At 41.9% G+C, this 19,173-nt stretch overlaps 1 protein-coding gene across 1 annotated transcript in view; it reads right to left on the reverse strand.

Annotated features, from left to right (window-relative positions):
• Window positions 1-19,173, reverse strand: part of ITCH (itchy E3 ubiquitin protein ligase) — a 114,196-nt gene that overhangs the window by 13,659 nt on the left and 81,364 nt on the right. Inside the window, 9 exon segments of the mRNA XM_026656790.1 lie at window positions 80-367; window positions 1,582-1,670; window positions 4,372-4,443; window positions 6,789-6,861; window positions 7,685-7,813; window positions 10,131-10,215; window positions 13,674-13,740; window positions 15,518-15,692; window positions 17,734-17,829. Coding sequence (XP_026512575.1) covers window positions 80-367; window positions 1,582-1,670; window positions 4,372-4,443; window positions 6,789-6,861; window positions 7,685-7,813; window positions 10,131-10,215; window positions 13,674-13,740; window positions 15,518-15,692; window positions 17,734-17,829 — 1,074 coding nt within the window.

Below are 19,173 nucleotides of genomic sequence, written 5' to 3' on the forward strand. Positions count from 1 at the left end.
AGGTGTTGTAAGATGTTCTGTAATACCATCACTACTATTGGCACACCTCAAAATGTGATCTGAATGTATTAGCTGTTACAGCCAGCCATCTGGCAACAAAGCACTAAATAGTTCATCTCTTGATTTGAAACAACTGCTGTGTTTTAAACTAGACATTTAAAAATAAACACACACTATGGTGGATGTGCACGGATTATTTGAACTTACCATGGCAATGAATCTGCCAATAAAACGGAAATATTTCAGGTGGTCTGGATTAATGTAAGAAGCTGGGTTTATCTGTAAGCAGTAGTTATCCTTCCCTACATATTCAAATAGGCAATACATTGGGTTCAACACTTCATGTGACAACAGAAAGAACCATTCCCTGAAACCACACAAAAAACAAAAATATCATGAACACTTCAAAAGAAAAACGGGATGACATTAGAAAGTATCCTTGCTACTACATATGCTAAAAATTATTTTAGGGACTGGCTGGTGTTCAACTGTTAAAACTGGCCTATCTAGAAAATTATTAAGCTACCTATTGCTAGCACACAATAGGTGTCAGTATGCTACATGGTTAACTGATGCAGCTCAAAAAAGTAGAATATCTAATGTCCAGAGTTGGCTAGTTCTCAAATGAGGTCATCACTGACTTAAGCTTCAGATGTAGTTTATTGTATCAATTAACATATGCCTGGGTGTCTAAGTTCAGCGAGCATTTCTCGTTTAGAAAGTTAATTTCTTTTCTCTGTGATGGGTATTTACAAGTGCTGCTTTCCTAAGAGAAGCAGGAAATCTGGTAGAGATCAATTCTGACAGGTTCATATTTTTAAAAATATTATCACCACCACCCTTTGTGGAAGAGGTATCCATATTATACTACAACTTGTTTCCAATTCTTTGCTGGGAGTGTTAGTTCAAGAATTCACTTTTTAACCTTAAGACTAAATACAAATTAGAATTTCCTGGTAGCAAGCATGTGTGTTTTATTTGCAAAATTAAAATTCAAGTATAATCTCCAGGTTAAAGAGTGAATCGCATGAAATATACTACTGTCTTTCTCCTCACAATATTGTCATCTTGCATTTTACATCACACTGACAATACTAAATAAGGTTAATTTGTAATGCTGATTATGAAAAAAACAAAGTATAGCAAAAACAGATCTGCAAGTAGTATGTACATATTCATTTTAAGTACTATAAAAAGACTTGCACATGGAACAAAATTTGAAAATACTTATTAAATGCTTTCTTATTCATTATTTCAATAAATCTCTAATCTGCTGTTCATGGTTTTGTCTTATGAGTTATTGTGCAGAGTTGCATAAATGCTTGCTCTAAACTTTATTGAGGCACTTTAAACTTAATATATATTCAAACAGGAAGACACATCCTCCTACAATAGTTTTGACAATGCATTTTAGAGCTGCAGAGGTGATGATATATAGAGAGAGGGGGAAAAAACTCTCATTGGCATTTTAAAAATACAGCAAACAAAGTATCTCCTTGTGAGAAACTTCCACACCAGATATTCATAGAATGAGGTGTTCAGATTGATTCGTTATGTGAAACACACATTTCTTTAGTTTACCTTGCAACACCTCCATAATCTAAACCTTCTTCTCCAGGAAAAATGACCCACAAGCGTCTTCGCAGATCCTGAGGGCTGAAGCTCATTATCTTAGTGAAAGGAAAAATATGGTTATGAAGAATAAAAGCAGCTCGTCTCAGAATATTACTATTTGCTATCCAATAGTGTGGAAATCATATTTTCATTGACCATGAAGTGAATTAGGTGCAGTGCATAAAGCAACATTTCAGGAAATGTTTGAGGACTTGGCAGAAATATATTTCTATCTAGCAGATTAGAAAATGAAAGGTGTAAAAGTAAGTGAGACAGAAAGGAATATAAGAATTGTTAAATGGAATGTATTAGTCTACCAAGTATAGTCTTTCAACTATAAAAAGGATGACAATCTGGACCCCAAATCAGTGGCGAATCCAAAAAGAAAAAACAGGGCTATGGAGCACCACCAATATGTCTCACTAAATGGTAAGCTACCCAGGAAGAATAGGAGAGAAGTCTCTAACAGACATGTTAAACAACTAAAAAAGCCACAAAATAAATTCTTTAAAATGTGTTTACAAATTCACACTTTCCATTCCACAGTTTCCTCCCACAAGTAGATGTATTATAATTTTCAAGATAAAATTAATCTTTGCACACAGGCCATATTTATGTCTGGTACCAAGAAGAAACTTGGATGCTAAAAAGCAATTTCCTTAGTGCTATTTTTGGCATAATACCAAATTTGTGACTGTGCTGATTTGGTCAGACAGCAGACATTCACAACAATCCAGTCGATGTGGTGATTTCATATAAATCTTTGTCCAAGGACAACCAGTGTTTGCTCTCCCATGAGACCTTGAATTTGGAATGAAAGCCACATTTTAAAAGCTTTCCTAGCTGTCGGCAGTTGTGATGCTAAATTCTATACTTCCACGAAATTCAACTGTTATTAATGAAAATCCTTGGTGCTGCTGAAAGACCACAGGGCAGGACTCTGTACTGGTAGTGAGAGGCTCCTATTTGGAATCCGGGGTATTTTCTGTGTGCCAGGTAGTCAAAATGTGAAAATAGGCATCTCGCAGACCAAGAGCCACAAACCAGCCTTGGAGATGTAAGGAGGGAATTAGGGTGGCCAGAGTTACCATCCTGAATTTGAAGTGATGGTTGAACTTGCTGAGATCTCTCAAATCTAGTAGCATGTCCCAATCTCCCTTGTTCTTTGGGGTTAAAAAGTAATGGAAGTAAAACCTCTTCCTTCTGAATTCCACAAGCACCTCTTCCACCATTCTGAAATTTAGAAAGGAGTCCACTTCTTGTTTTAATAATGTCTTGTGAGAGGGATCCTTGAAGATGGATGGGGAAAGAGGGTGGGGGTAGTGACTGAAACTGATTAGAATACCCCTTTGCTTATAATTTCTAAGACCTACCGGTCTGAGGTAATCAGAGTGCAGGCTTCCCAAAATAAAATGGCAGTTGCCAAATGGGGGAAAAGAGATCTTGGAATGGTTCTGACTAGATCTCAACAATGGGGTCCAACTTACTGCTGTCAAGTACACATGGGGCATACAGTAGAGAAGGAAGAGGCAGAAGGGCCCCTGCATTGGATCGCCTGCTTCCTATTTGGTGGCTTCAGTGTCCTCTCTGGATTGTAGTAATAAGCAGAGGGCCTCTGTCTCGTGAAGCTTTGGGATCTGGCCTGTTTCCTGCTACTAGACACTGGCATGTAGTCCCAAGAAGAGAGTGGCTCTTGAATCCTTCAAAGAATGCAAGGCTTCATCAGTATGGGCATTAAATAGGTCACAAACCCTCAAATGGGAGGTCCTCAATCGTTGTTCGGACCTTGTTTGGTATTCCAGAAGAATGGAGTCATGAAGCCTTGTGCATTCTGATGGAAGTAGCCACTGAACATGCTGCCGTATCATAAGCACGTAACGGCCTCAGCAATGTTCGGGTTGACCTTCAGACAAAATGGATTTCAAACCCTCTCTACATTCTTGGGAGAGCTGTCCTATAAAATTGTGATACCTTGCCCCAACTGATGTAGTCATTGACAGAAGTGCCTGATAGTCTGAAATACACATCTGCAGACTTGCAGAGGAATAGGTCTTCCTTCCAAACAAAGCAAGTTTCTTTGTGTTATTTTTGGAGGCCCTTAGTTTTTGGACCCTCTGTGCACCACCACCGCTACCAGGGATCCCGGAACTGGGTGGGTGTAGAAATATTCAGCCCCTTGGGAGAGGATCTCACAATATCTATCTGCTCTTTAAGACATGGATACCACAGATTCTGTGGTCTGCCACAGTTGGCTTTTTTTTTTTTTGGCCAATTCCAATATCCCTTCATTAACAGGCATAGCAAGTCTACCAGGTATGCAGGAGTGCAGAATGTCCATTAATTTTTGGGATTTGCTTGAACTACCTCCACAGGAATCTCCAAGATCTCTATCATATGACAAAGGTCCTGGAAAAATCTTGAAATCATCAGGCTTGCTAGGAACAGAAGAGACTACTGCCTTGTCTGGTAAGGAAGAGGATGTTGCTACTGGAATCAATTGCCCTTCCGTATCCCACAGGTATTCTTTCTTGCTATTATGATCTTGCCAGTGCAGGGCATGGGACTGTACAAACTGGTCCTCTTGAGCAGACCTACAACATCCTGTAGGAGAAGGAAATTGCATACCCCTAGGAGCCCATCATTAATGAGTTATCAAAAGATTAAGGGTGATGTTATCTTTCAGCTACAAAGTTCAAAACATTTGCCCTGTACCACTTTGTACACAAAGTAAGCAAGCATGTGTTAACAATACAATACCTGCTGAAATGAGTCCTCAAACAATGTCTTTCTGGACACTGTAATCTTTATGTGTTGTGGCATAGCCAGTTGCTGAAATGCAAAATGTTTCAAAAGTGAAATATATACAGCTTTTAAATAAGTGTTTTGAATAAACATTCAAACAAAATTAACAGAAATTAGAAAAGGGACTGGAGAATCTGTCTGGCCTGTATGAAACAGAAAAACAAAATCAATGTTTTGAGTTTTTAACTTATTCCCAAGAACTGGGACTGTCCTTTTGTTCATTGTACACCACCTAGCACAATGGGGCCTAAGGCACTACGCTTATATTAAAGTAATAATTTGCTTTTGATCTCACTATGACATATTTGATCCCAAGATATAGTTTTAAACAGGTTCTAATATAATAACCTAGCACGTGATAATCTTCCTAGATCTATAATCCGTTCTCAACAAGAGAAACTTCCCACGCAAATTTTATTGAAAGTTGTTCACAGTTTTAAACTGATTTATATTTACACTTATTTTCCTCACAAAAAATACAAACTGCAAAATTATTGATGCCAATGTCTCTGTTAATTTTCAAAGTAGATTCTGAGCGACTTATGAGCCTAAGGCAGTGGTGCCCAAACTTTTCCTCTTGTGCACCCTCTGCCCCCCGGAATGGAATGTGTCCATACTCCCCTCCCCCGGGCTGGGAGCGAAGTTGTGGCCAGGCTGGAGGCTGCGGCCAGGAGCTAGCAGCCAAGAGCAGAGGGCCGAGCTGCAGCTGGGAGCAGGGCTTGGACTGGGAGCGGAGCTGGGGCCGTGCGCAGGGACTGGAGCAGAGTTGGGTGATGCTCCCTCTTCACCCCCTATGGAGGCTGGCTTTCCCCCTCCGCCCCAAGATGTTCCCCTCAGGGGGTGCATCCCACAGTTTGGGGACCACTGGCCTAAGGGCTTGTCTTCACTAAAGTGCTACAGTGGTGCAGCTGCGCCAATGTAGCGCTTTAGTGAAGACGTTACTATGCCTACGGGAAACCTCCTTCCGTCAGCATAGTTAATCCACCTCCCCCAGAGGCAGTAGGTATATCAATGGGAGAAGCTCTCCTGTCGACATAGGACAACCTACGGGGGGGGGTTAGGTCAGTATAACTACATCACTCAGGGTGCAGATTTTTCACACCCCTGAGCGACAGTTATACCAATATAGTTCTGTAGTGTAGACCTGGCCTAAGTTATGAAAGTCAATGAGGCTGAGGGCCTGCCTACATGAACAACTGGTTCCTAGCAAGCGGGGATGTGATCTACCCTGCACTAGCCTGGTGTGGATTAACTATTCTTGCAGACCCTGCTGATGCACATTAACACCCTGTTAATGCGCTTTGATCTAGTTCCTTTTCAAATAGGACTAAATCAAAGCACATTAACAAACTGTTAATGCACATCAGCAGGGTTCATACAGGCAGCTAGTCCCTGGCAGGTCAGTGGGGGTAGCTCACACTGCAGCTTGCTGCAAACTATCTGTTCCTGTAGACAGCTCCTCAGGCGTTTAAGTCACTTCACACTTTTGAAAATGTTATCCTTTGAGTCTAAGGCCATGTCCACACTAGCACTTTTGTGGGTATAACTTTTGTTGGTCAGGGATGTGAAAAAAACAAAACAAAACCCTGACCAGCATAGTTTCACCACCACCAGACGCACCAGTGTGTACAGTGCTATGTCAGTGGGAGACGCTCTCCCTCTGACATAGTTATGGCCTCTCATTGGAGTGGTTTAATTATGCCGACAAGAGAGCTCTCTCCCGTTGGCATAGAGCAGCTACACGGGAGACCTTAGAGTGGTGCAGCTGCAGTGGCACAGCTGTGCCGCTGTAAGGTCTCTAGTATAGACATAGCCTAAGATTTTTTGGTCTTATGCTAAAGACCAAGGGATTTATTCTCTTGACATGTGGGAGGTTTGGAATATAAAGACCTGCATATCAAAATGCATATCTAATCACCAGAATTTTGCCACACAGTACATTTGTTTGATGCTTTAAAGATATATCGAAGTACAAAAATACTTAGGAAGACTTTGATTTTCTGCCTTACAAGTATGGAATTAAAGCAGAAACTAACTCCACATTATCTACACTGAAATCCATTAAATGCCTTCAGGCAAACTTCTGTACAAGAAAAGCAGAAATAGACTCTTCTATTGAGCCTTTTAGAAATGTTACCACAAAAATCACTGATGAAGACAAAACTGAACCCTTCTTTGTGTTAAAAAAATTTAAAACCATGTTGACGTCTAGTAGCTACTGAGTTTTAAAGCTTATGCTGACCAACTGTATTAGTCTAAATTGCTTCAAATGATGTTTTAAAATGGTCCCAGCTGAAGCTGTTTGGATGCAGCATTAGAGGATGCATTTCAACAAAGCCATTTCCAAGGTTAATTTTTTTTTTTTTTTTTACCTGACACCAGAACCGGAAATACTGGACCTTCGCTTTGAAGTCACGCACATAGGCTATCTGGGGCCCATTGTCTCTGGAAACAGGAAGAAAAAATAAGCTGCTGAAACACTGCTGAAATTCAAGATAACAGCTTCAAAATACTACAGTTATGAAGCTATGTGGTTTACCTGGCTGGTTAAACAAACCAGTTTTCTAATGGGGTGAATGCTTCGGAAAGGCCATCATTCACAAAAGGTTTTTTCTTTTTCTTTTTTTTTTAAATCTTTAAGATTAATTTACTTTAAATTTATTTTTAACTTTCAAAATGCACCTATTCGAAAGATTCTGGGTTCATATGCAATTTTTAAAAAAAAAGATGTCTTGTTGACCAAAAGTTAACAAGAAAATTCTTTCAACAAATTAACTAAATGCCAACCCCAAATTCCAATCTACTTCCACCCAACCTGACATAAGTTAGCATGTCAATTCTACATACATCCAACTCCTGGTTCTCAGAATGCTAGAATATATTAAAGGCCTGAATTTGCATCTACCTGCACACTGAAACACACAGAAGGAGAAGGGAGGACACAGCATAAGCACAATAGCTTTTATTGACTGAGTGGCTTAGTTAGAGGCCAAAGAGTCTTATCTAGTACTTGGCTGGAAAGATCACAGCCATCAGAGGGGCCTCAAGGATTAGGAATTGTAAAGCATTCAAAATATGGCATATGTAGGGGGAAGAGAACATTCAAGTATGTTGAAGATCCTCAGTAGAAGAAATATGGAAAATTAAAAGCTCTACTGGTATGCCAAAAACCTGCTGCAAAAAAAACATACTTGGCAATACCTGTTAAATGACACATATCTAAAAAAGCTCAGTGTAATATAGTTTGTCTTCTTGAATAAAGGCTTACAGAGCAGATTTTCCAGTGCGGGGATCTATATACGTTGTAGTTCTTCTATTGTGATCCACAAAATAGGGAATGCCATCCACAGTAAATCTCATTTCCCAGCCCTCTGGCAAGGGTTTCTCGTTTAATTGACTATGGGACACAAGAAAATACAAAGATAATTGATCAAGTTAATACATTCTGTTAGCTGATCATGGACAGGGACAACACAAATTAGCAGAAATTCTGGAAAATTTGTGGTGATTTCTCTGAGGAATTTTCTGTTTGATTTGTTTCTACTTGGCTTTACTCTTAAATTTTAATGCCAGATACCACAATTGAGAATAATCAATATCAGCTTGATAAATTCCAATAGGTAATAGAAATCTGAAGAAAGCTGGTAAAGTTTCTGGATGTTTTCTCTCCTCAACATGCAGAATTTTGTTTGACAGTATAACCAGTTTTTTAAAAAAAAAATCTCAGTAATTTTATTAAACAGCATTTGCTATTATTCATATAATTATGGAAGTCAGAAAGAGGAAAGACATAGCATGTCAGAGATATCACCACCCCATTAATATCTGCACAGATCTTTGAAAAAATTGCCAAGAAATGATAAGATAACTTCAAAGCAAAAGCAAAATAATACTGTTCCTTTTATACTGACCCATTATCATTTAGGATGGCTTCAAACATTGTGTGGTAAATTTAACCATCAAAAATATCAGGGGTTCTCATTTCACACTTTGCTGGAAGTCCCTGGGATGATAACTGGAGGATCTGACTGGTAACATCCCTGCAGTAACTCTTGCTCTCAGAGCATATTGTTTCCACACAGTCACTCTGAAGGTATTGCATGCCTCACCAGGAGGCCAAGAGCTTTTGAGCAGTAGTTTGTAGTTTTTATTTATTTGTATTATTTCCTAACAGGAGGCTTGCACATTTCCCTCAAGTTCTACGTTTCATAAACTAAAGGTATATATAGAAATACTCCACCTTCTTTAAGGGAACTTCAGTTCCACTCTACCGTCATCTTAATCTGACAGATAGGGTTTTTTGTTTTGTTTTTTTAAAATTAACATGCATTATTTATGCTGCCTGTCTACTTTATGCAGTTCTTTCAGCTTGGACAATAAATAAATAATTAAAAAAGACAAGTACGTTTAACTTTTGGGTCTCATGCTCTAGTGCAGCAGTTCGCAAACTGTGGGTCAGGACCCCAAAGTGGGTTGCAACCTCGTTTTAATGGGGTCGCCAGAGCTGGCTTTGGCCCCTCCCGCCCAGGATAGCGGGGCTCGCACGGGCTCAGACTTCAGTCCCCTGCCTCCTGAGGTTTTGTAGTAATTTTTGTTGTCAGAAGGGGTTCGCGGTGCAATGAAGTTTGAGAACCCCTGCTCTAGTGCTATGCTGTAAAGTATGAATTACAAGCCCTAAGGGCAGGGTTGCTTAAAAGGCTATTTCTATTTAATTTTCTCTATTAATGGAAACATTTCCATTTGGTCTTTGACTTGGTAACAGTTTTTTGTTTGGTTTGGGTTTTTTTTTTGCAAAGAGGTGTTGCTGTTAACTTGGATTTTCCTAACTGTTTTCCTGCTATGCAAGCAATGTTCCTTTTAATAATTTCTGCTTTAGTTCTGTATCACTTTCTACATTTTAAGTGAGTCTTGTCTGAAAAGCCGATAGAGGGCAGCAAGGTACACTCCAAGCTTCAGTTGTCAGAAATGCCTCTTACTTCTCACTTTCAACCAATGTTCCCTCTAATTTTTTATATCCATGTGCGGAATGATTTTTGTTATGTGCACCAATATGGAGGTGATGTGCGGCGGGGATGGTGCTGAGGGGTTCGGAGTGAGGGAGAGGGCTCAGGGTTGGAATGCGGGGGGTTGAGGGCTCTGGAGTGCGGCCAGGGTTGAGGGGTTTGGGGGTACAGGAGGGGGCTCAGGGCTGGGGCAGAGGGTTGGGCTTGGGGTGCAGGGGGGTGAGGGCTCTGTTATGGGCCTAGGGACAAGGGGTATGGGGTGCGCGAGGGGCTGGGGCAGAGGGTTGGGCTTGGGGTGCGGGGCCTGAAGGCTCCGGCTGGGGGTGAGGACTCTGGGGTGGAGCCAGGGATGAGGGGTTTGGGGTGCAGGCTGCCCCAGGGCTGCAGCGGGTAGAGAGGACTCACCCCAGCCCTCTCTCCGCGCAGCAGCAGCACCTGGGCTGGGGGAGAGAGTCTCTCCCTGCCTCTCCACGGCAGCTCCGAGGATGGGGCCAGAGGAGAGGTGACTCTCTCCGCAGCCCTGCACGACTCAATTTTCTCCCCACCCACCACCTACTTCTGTGCTCTCCGGGCCCCCGTGGCTGCATGCATGCACGGTCCTTGACAGCCTGCAGCATGGCCGCGCTTAGAGGGAACTTAGCGTTCAACTAAAATAATTATAACACATTAAAAATCCATTTGAAATTATTTAACTGATTTAAAAATTCTTACCCCTGATTTCTGGGGTCTTCCCATTGAGTGATACGTGTGTTGTGATTGACAAAATACACTCTGCCATTGCTGTCAGTTCTCTTTTCTAAGAAGAAATAAAAAGTGAAGAAATTTCAATTCCAGCAAGTTTAGTCCTCACGCTAACTATGCTTCAAATAACCAATTAGTTGGACATCTTGTGGCAGTGTCTGTTTTCTTGGCACCTCAATCTCAAATTTAACATATCTGATTCTTCATCATTCCCTCTCCAAACCCATCATTTCTTACCAGTTTCTCAGCACCAGAAATCTATTTTAATGCGAGTACTAGTGGAATGTTTTGAAGTGTACCGTAACCTACCCGCTGCGAAAAACAATATTTAAGGTGTTCATCTGATATTCTTTAGGGACTTGTTTCTTTTGTGTGTTTGTACAGCACATAACCAGGGCCGGCTCTGGCTTTTTTGCCGCCCCAGGCAAAAAAGCCTCCCGCCGCCCCCCCCCGGCGGGGAGTGCGGTAGGGGAGGGTGCCGAGCCCAGCCACGGCCGCTCTCTCCAACCGGCCGGAGCGCTGGGGGGAGGGCGGCAAGCCCGCCGCGGCTCCACTGGCGGCCGGAGCGCCGGGGGGGAGGGCGGAGAGCCCGGCCGGGGCTCCGCTCTCCCCGGCGGCCAGCCCGCCGCGGCTCCGCTCTCCCCGGCGGACATAGCGCCGGGAGGAGGGCGGAGAGCCCGGCTGCGGCTCCGCTCTCCCCGGCAGCCAGAGTGCCTGGGGGAGGGCGGCCAGCCCGCCGCGGCTCCGCTCTCCCCGGCGGACATAGCGCCGGGAGGAGGGCGGAGAGCCCGGCTGCGGCTCCGCTCTCCCCGGCGGCCAGAGCGCCGGGGGGAGGGCGGCGAGCCCAGTCGCGGCCCCGCTCTCGGGCCGCCGCGCCGCCCCCCTCCAGGTGCCGCCCCAAGAGCATGCTTGGTGGGCTGGTGCCTGGAGCCGGCCCTGCACCTAACACAAAGGGGCCCCAAACCCAAGTGGGGCTTTTGGACAGCAACATAATATATTTACTATGACTAATTATAACAACAAAAGTAGAAAAGCTTTTCCCCCCTCCCATTATTTTAAAAACAGGTTTCTTCAGCAGATGCCCAAAGGAAGATAACTTATCACGGAAGAACCAGATTTGCATTTTACCTTAATTAGAATTTTTCTTACTTTTGCTGGCTGTTCTGGAATGCTTATGCAGATATTTTTCCATGTTTAAAAATTAAAATACCAATATTGATCTTTTTATTTTTAAATAAATCTGAGCCTTCCATCTTTAACAAAAACTATACTTAAAAACATCCACATATGTACAGTTATTTATTATACTATTTATTTTCCCATTCAGAGAGGGGGAAAAAAACAAACTATTTTTAGTTGGAGAGGAAAAAATGGAAGTGGTTTTCTCCACAGGAAAACCAACTTCCATCATGAGCCATTATAAATCCCAACTCCCTGGGTTATTGCCATGGGCCCTCAAATATAGTTTAACTGGTTAATGGACGAATTAAGAAATGTGCCTGGGTACACCAGACATGTATACAAGTATGGCAGCACATGAATGTGAAAGCCGTTCCCCTGTTCAAATATGAGCCAAAACTGCAGCAAAAGAAAAATGTTTACACCCCAAGTAAATAAATATGGATGTTTATTATTATCCCACACAGTTAAAACATGTTTAGGAACATATGCACACACTTATACACATATGCTGTTGAAAATCCATTTCTCCTTTACTTAACACCAAGATTCAGTCTTCTGCAATTTGACAACATTAGGTAAGTACAGAATATGAGCTCCTCACTATGTTTTAGGTGTTGCAGGAGAAACAGAGCCCTGCAATCAGGCCATGGCAGGTAATAAGCATTTTAGTTCAGCTTTACAGGAAAAGCCTACGTGCAGAGGCATGTTTGTAAGGAGGTTATACAAGTAGCAGAATTCTACTGTACATGGAGATTTGATTTGGGGAGGGAGCAAACAAACTAATTAGCAGTGTTTTCTGAAATACCACACGTGTCGAAAAAGGCACCATGTGGGCCTGCCAGTTTAATGCACTATCTCGCATACCTCCAAGACGAGAATTCCAAATAATAATGTTTGAAACTTTTGAAAAGTTTGATTTGCAATTTTTTAATGTTATAAAAAAATCCATGTCTAGCTCTGCCAAGTAAAGGTATACAACCTTAAAATGACATCATTCTGATTACCATCTTGTTTTCCCCACCCCACCACCTGAATACAAGGCTTAGTCTACATTACAAAGTTTTGCCAGCATAGGTGTATCATTTAGGAGTGAGTACACAGTGAACAATATTAGCTAAGAGAAGCAGAACAAACAAAAAGACAACCTTGCTTTTACTAAGATATGCATGGTCAGCAAAATGCCAGATGGGGAGCAGAAATTGGCACTGTTATCTGAAGCCGCAAATAGACCAGAGGAATGAAAGGGGCACTGTGTATACTCCTCTGCAAAAGGAGGTAACCATGCTCTCCCCACACACCATCGCTGAGTTTATGGAAGAGGTTCAAGCATGTCAGTATGAGATATGGCATCCTCCTCCCCTTCCCAGATACCAGTGTCTGCCTTTAGAAGCACAAATGAGCAACTTGAAAGACAATTTCTATTGCCATATACTTTTCAATATTTTTCTGCTTTAATCCCAAGGTATGTACCTGTTGGACAATCAAAGGAGCTACTTCATTCCTATGGACCCAAACCAGAATTCAACATATATATTTTATACTAACACAGTTTATACATTGTTTAAAGAAAAACACCTGTGTACTAATTGTATGTTACTTGTTAACCTGAAACCATGGGCGGAGACATTATGTAATCTTTGACTATTGGCAACTGTGCTTATCTTGTCTTGCTGCTAGACCTATCCAGGGGCTTGGGACCTCCTACCCCGTCACTTCCCTCCGCCCATGGAAAATCCATATAATTCACTGTAATCAATTGTTTGGCAGTGTCTCTGAGCCTAATAAGCAAGGTGACACTCCGCCAATGCTGTGCGTAATAAACTCAGGTGCTTGATTCTACACAGTGTCCATTTTGTTCCTTCAATATTGACTGCTGAAATTATGCGGGAAATATTTTTCACAAAGGGGCTGGCAGAACTATACAAATGCTTTCAAGACCAAAACCAACAAAAACTTTCCAAGCACTGGCTCTCTACCAGAAACAATACAAAACAATCTGTATGACTAAAATGGTTAAGGCAGTAACAGCAGCAGGAAATAGTCCATGTTGTATGATAAGGACACTTAAAAAAAAGTCAGTTGCAACTTAGAAGTGTAACAGAATAATACTGGGTACTTTTTAATCTATTTATGGAACTGCATATACACCGTATCAGGAGCTGGTTCTTAAATAGTACTTTTGATTATATTTAATAAAAAGGGGATTTAAATTCAGATTTCAAAAAAGAAAAAAAAGCAAAGCACGATCAAAAACATTTGGTAAAATAATTTGGCAGAAGTATGTTTTAATGTTTAAGTTATGTTATAAAACACCATTTGAATAAGACTTACCCCATCCATGTGGCAGGGTGCCAAGAGGATCAAACTCTGCATTCTGTGTGGGGGTAACATCTTGGTTCTGCAGATCACACACAAAAATGGTGCATTAATCATGACCACCCACCACCAATTTGCTCTCACTAAAGCAACTGCATTCTTGCTAGTGCTACATATGGCATCACTGTCCAAAAAAAATTTTCTTACAGAAAAGATATAGATTTATTTCAAACTGATTATTCATTTGGGCTCTTTAACACTCTTTGACCACCTGAAACTAGGGGCTCAGAGTAGTGCTATTAACATATTTTGCAGCAATTAGTATAGTTAACTGTAACTGCAATGCCAAGGGGTTAAATATTAAACTTTTTTCTTTGGAAAGTGCCCCACCCTACACAGAAGGGAAGCAAGTCTCAGACCACGTCTACACCAGTGAGGTTTGAGTGGCACAGCTGTACCAGTGCTGCTATAAGATCACTCACGTAGCTACTCTATGTCAGCAAGAGAGAGCTCTCCCGTCGACATAATAAAACCATCTTCATGAGTGGCAGTAGCTATGTTGGCAGGAGAAGCTCCCTCACCGACACAGCACTGTCCACACTGGTACTTTTGTCACTGTAAATTATGTTGCTCAGGGGTGTGTTTTTTTCATACCCCTGAGCGACATAAGTTATACAGACAAAAGTGCTAGTGTAGACATAGCCTCAGAATCCAATACATGAAGGCCTAACACAATCAGGGAACACACTGCTCTGTTCTTGTAGCTTAATGTGGGTGTGTAAGTAACAACTAAAAACCTACATCACCTGTCTTGCTAAACTAACTGCAAGCAGTATTTGGAGATGTCCAGTCAAAGTCTACCATTCACTAGTATTTGGTGGATTTTGGATTGCTTAACTCCCCTTTTTTTCCTCCCATTCACATGCTATAATTGCATTTTACCTGCATAAAATCCCTCAATTGCTTCCTCTGGGTGAACTTCCCATACTAATCTTTGGCCAACCAAGAGAAGATACTACATAGTGAAGTGACTAAGATTTAGAATTCATTTAAGTCTGAATACAAATAGAGTTAACCTGAACAAGTCTCCAAACATTACCAGCATAAAAAGCCACATCATCTGCTAGCTAGCAACAACATCTAAACCATAGCTGGTATTGAACCATTTTCTAACCACTTTGACCTTTCTCAGTAAATCGGTGGACTTTGCCACATGAGAAATATTTCACAAGCTATATACACAATACAGCAAACACTACCATTTGTCAGTTATAGTTGTGTCATGCATAACAACAAAAGCAAGGGAAGTCTAGGTTGGACATTAGGAAAAAGTTCCTAACTGTCAGGGTGGTAAAACACTGGAATAAATTGCCTAGGGAGGTTGTGGAATCTCCATCTCTGGAGATATTTAAGAGTAGGTTAGATAAATGTCTATCAGGGATGGTCTAGACAGTATTTGGTCCTGCCACGCGGGCAGGGGACTGGACTCGATGACCTCTCGAGGTCCCTTCCAGTCCTAGAATCTATGAATCTATAAAGGAAATAAATTAAGGCTTCCAATTGTACATACCATCCTCTACTCCCACATTCAGAGAGACACACCTCATCACAAACACACAGCCACCATACACCTAAAAGAATGCACAACTTTAACTCTGGCATCCTTACAGGGTACAATCTTCTGACAGCCCCTTGCCAAGCCCAAGTGTGTGCACCTTCACAAAGCTGTGCAGAAGGGATGCAGGAGAAGGGGAAGAAAGTTTGATCTGTTTGTAGTGGAGGTGGATGGGGGGCATTTGGGAGTGGGGGGGGAGGGCTCCATAATACATTTTTTCTCTATATCAGAATAGACTTCTCACCCCGTATATGAACCTCTGATTAAACTGTTGCATAGCTCCTTGAAGCTGACTGCGTTGAAGTTGCCATTGCTCATAATTCCGGACAGATTCCAATGTTGGTCGTTGCCATGTTGTTGTTCTAGTGAAGTGGTCGACATAATAAATTCTCCCCATGTTGTCAACTCGTCGTTCCCAGCTAAACAATGCAAATAAGGCGTCTCAACAGCAAGCAGCACGTAGCACTCAAAGGCTTAGAACCATTTTAGAGTCAGACAAGCAGCAAGGCAAGCAGGAGATAAATGTGGAATTGGACGTGGAGTTTTGTTAAATGAAAAGTTCAGTGTGGTCAGCACCCATCTCCCCATTACAGCTCCTGCTGAAACAATCTAAAGAGCTAGAGAAAAGTACTATCTAAAATGAGAGAATTATTCTCAGGGCAGGTCTATACTACAGCCAGTGTAGTAGTCTTCTAGTGAAGACCCGCCAAATCGACAGCAGATCATTCTCCAGTCGACCCCTGTACTCTACCCCTGATGAGAAGAGTAAGTTAAGTCGACAGGAGAGTTTCTCCCATCGACCCCCCATGGTAACTCGATCTAAGGTACGTCAACTCCAGCTACATTATTCACATAGCTGGAGTTGCGTAGCATAGGTTGACTTACCGCGGTAGTGTAGACATAGCCTCACTTTGTTCCACAACACCACCATCTACTCAGCCTCCCCACTTGTAGTGCTTTTAAATGGTGCTCAAGAGCTGCTTTACACATCTGTCTGGCTCTGTGTAAGTCACTACTGTTATTATACATTAGTTATATCTGAGGGATGGGATGGACACGTGAAGTAATTGCAGTCTTTAAAAAAAATTAAAGTAACATTGTCAGCTCTGGCTGCAAAACTTTGAGACACTCTCATGCTCTTTCTGGCACACTTCTAGTCTAACCTCACAACACCAAAAGACTGCTCACATTTTACTTGGTTTCCACTTCATATCAAGTTGAAATAAGTGACATTCACCAAAAACCTCAAATGAGCAGTGGTCAGGTATTCAGCAAGGTCAGTTGCAATACCTGTATTGATCAATATCTGATAAACTCTCTCCACTATATCAATGTATAAGCCGTAAAGTTTAGTGCAATTGGTTGGTGCGTCTGTTGGGGGTGGGGTGGGGTGGGGGGGTATTTTGCCCTTTGAGATCAGTTCGCTCTGCAGTTCTACATTTTCTTGTTTTGTGTGTAACAGGAGTGAGAGTGTGAATATGATATGAATAAAGTGTGAAGGAAAAAATATTTTTTTGGTTAAAAGATGCAGTGTCCCCAGAAAACCAGGAAAAGGACAAATATACAAAATGTGTGCTCCTGTGTAAAAGCTAATGCTCTTGGCTGCTGGGCTATTAATGACTGGAAGAGTAGGATAGCAAAGTTCTGCTTAAGGTGCAGGTGTGCAGCAAGGTTAGCAGATGGGAACCAGAGCTATGGTAACAGGATAGAAACCAGAGACCTCAGGAGAAAGAGCTAATCAGGGAAGCATTTATACAGAGCTGGTTAGTGAACCTAGTATTTTTGGGGTCTAAGACTCATGTGCTGATATTTGTGGTAACCTTTGCTATGGTTTTTCAGTTTTGGTTCCTTTCCCCAGGGTGGGGAAGACTAACAATCTATTTTCTTTTACCATGACTGATCTTGAGCACCCTTTTTCTTTATAAGCAGACACAGTTGCTTGGTGTCTGACTGTGAGTAAAACTTCCCCACTCCTCTTTTTCCTATACCTTTTCCCTCTCCCCCAACCCTAACACAACAGATACAATGCATATAGATTTTTTTTTAAATCCTTGGAGAATAAGAGAGAAAAAATGGCTAAGCCTCATCTCCAAGGCACCAGCATGTGCCACTCATATAGGGATAGAGATGGTCCAAAGAAGCATTTTGCAAGCTCTTAATCGGGTCACAAAGTCTCCTGGGGCTTATCTACACTAGAATTTTTTTTTTTAACTGGAGCGAGGCAACATGTTTATACTTGCTAGTCTGGATATTCCACTAGTGTTTGGTATTTACCTTAGGGCTCAGCCTTGGGCAAACCACAAATGTGTGTGTCCTAGAATAAGTGTGTAATATCCAGACTATTTTTTATAAAAAAAAAAAAAAGGTGTTAGCTAGCTAAAGTAATTTATAATCAATTAACTTGAGCTAAACTAAACCCTAGACATATCACCGGAGGCTAGATGTCTTCTACAGACTCACCCTGGGGGAAGAGGTTCTGGCCGATCCCACGTAGTCCTTTTTTCAACGTGATCTACGTAGTATACTCGACCATGCTGGTCCACTCTTTGCTCCCATCTAGAATTAAAAAAGGAAAAGGTTACTCAGCTTATGCAGTAAGTGGAGTTCTTCTAGATGTGTCCCCCTAGAGGTGCTCCACTTCAGGTGTGTGCATCCCATGTGCCTTTGATCAGAGATTTTCGGTAGCAGTACATGTTCAATCTGTGCATGCGCCCTACACATTCTCATGCTCTTTACCAACAACATACAGGGCTGCATGAGTGAACCATCTCAGCTCCTTCACCACCGCAAAGCCCCATGGAAGAAACACTAAAAAAGAGAGTAAGGAGAGTGGGTAGTGGAGCACCCATAGGGACACACATCTTGAACTCCAGTTATTGCACAAGATGAGTAACCTCTCCTTCTTTGAGAAGTGTCCCACTGGGTGCTCCATATCAGACTTCCAAGCAGTATCCCCATCAGGAGGGGGGCACTTTGGAAGCGAATCTAATACTGAAGATAAGACATTACCAATTGCAGCATCAGTTCTAGAGGAATAAACCGTCACATAATTTTTGGAAAGAGTATGTATCAAGGTCCAGGTTGAAGCATTGCACATTTCCAGCGAGTATGACTAACGCCACAGAGGTAGATGGAGAATGGGCTAGCACTCTAGAAGGAGAGTGGATACACTGACCAATTTACAGCAGGAGATAATGCATCCAGAGATCCATCTTGAGAATCTTTGGGTGGAGATTGTGGATCCTTTGGATCAGTCAGCAACTGAAACAACGAACAGTTTGGGAGACTTTCTAAATGGTTTGGTTCTGTCCAGATAGAAAGCTAATGCCCTTCTGAGATCCGAGGTATGGAGAGTAGCATCCTGATCAGTCCGATTTCTCTTTGGGACAAAAACTGGGAGATGGATTGACTTGGTTGATGTGAAATACAGAAGACACCTTACGTAGAAATTTAGGATATGGCCACAATGAAATTTTGTCCTTGAAAAAATTGTAAACGGATGGTCCACCATTAAAGCGCCCATTTCCCCAACTCTTCAGGCAGAAACAATGGCCAACAAGAACGGCACTTTCAATGTCAGGGGAAGAAGAGAACAGGTGGCCATTGGCTCAAAGGGGGTTTTCATGAGAATTAAGGAGCAAGTTTAGATCCCATACCAGAATAGGGTCCCTAATTGGAGGGAAAAGGTGCATCATTTTTTTAAGGAATCTTACTTTTGTGGGATGAGCAAACACCGAGAATCCCTCAGTTGAGGAATAAAAGGTTATTATAGCCACTAAATGAACCTTGACAGAACTGAAAGAGCCCTGAGTTTTTTAATTCCAACAGGTAAGGAAAGGACAGTGGAGAGGGGAGAGTGAACAATGGAAAGCTGTGATGAAATCTCCTCCATTTCTGAAG

This window comes from Terrapene carolina, unplaced genomic scaffold, assembly GCF_002925995.2.
Source record: "Terrapene carolina triunguis isolate 2854851 unplaced genomic scaffold, T_m_triunguis-2.0 Scaffold233, whole genome shotgun sequence".
Classification (NCBI taxonomy): Eukaryota; Metazoa; Chordata; order Testudines; family Emydidae; genus Terrapene; species Terrapene triunguis.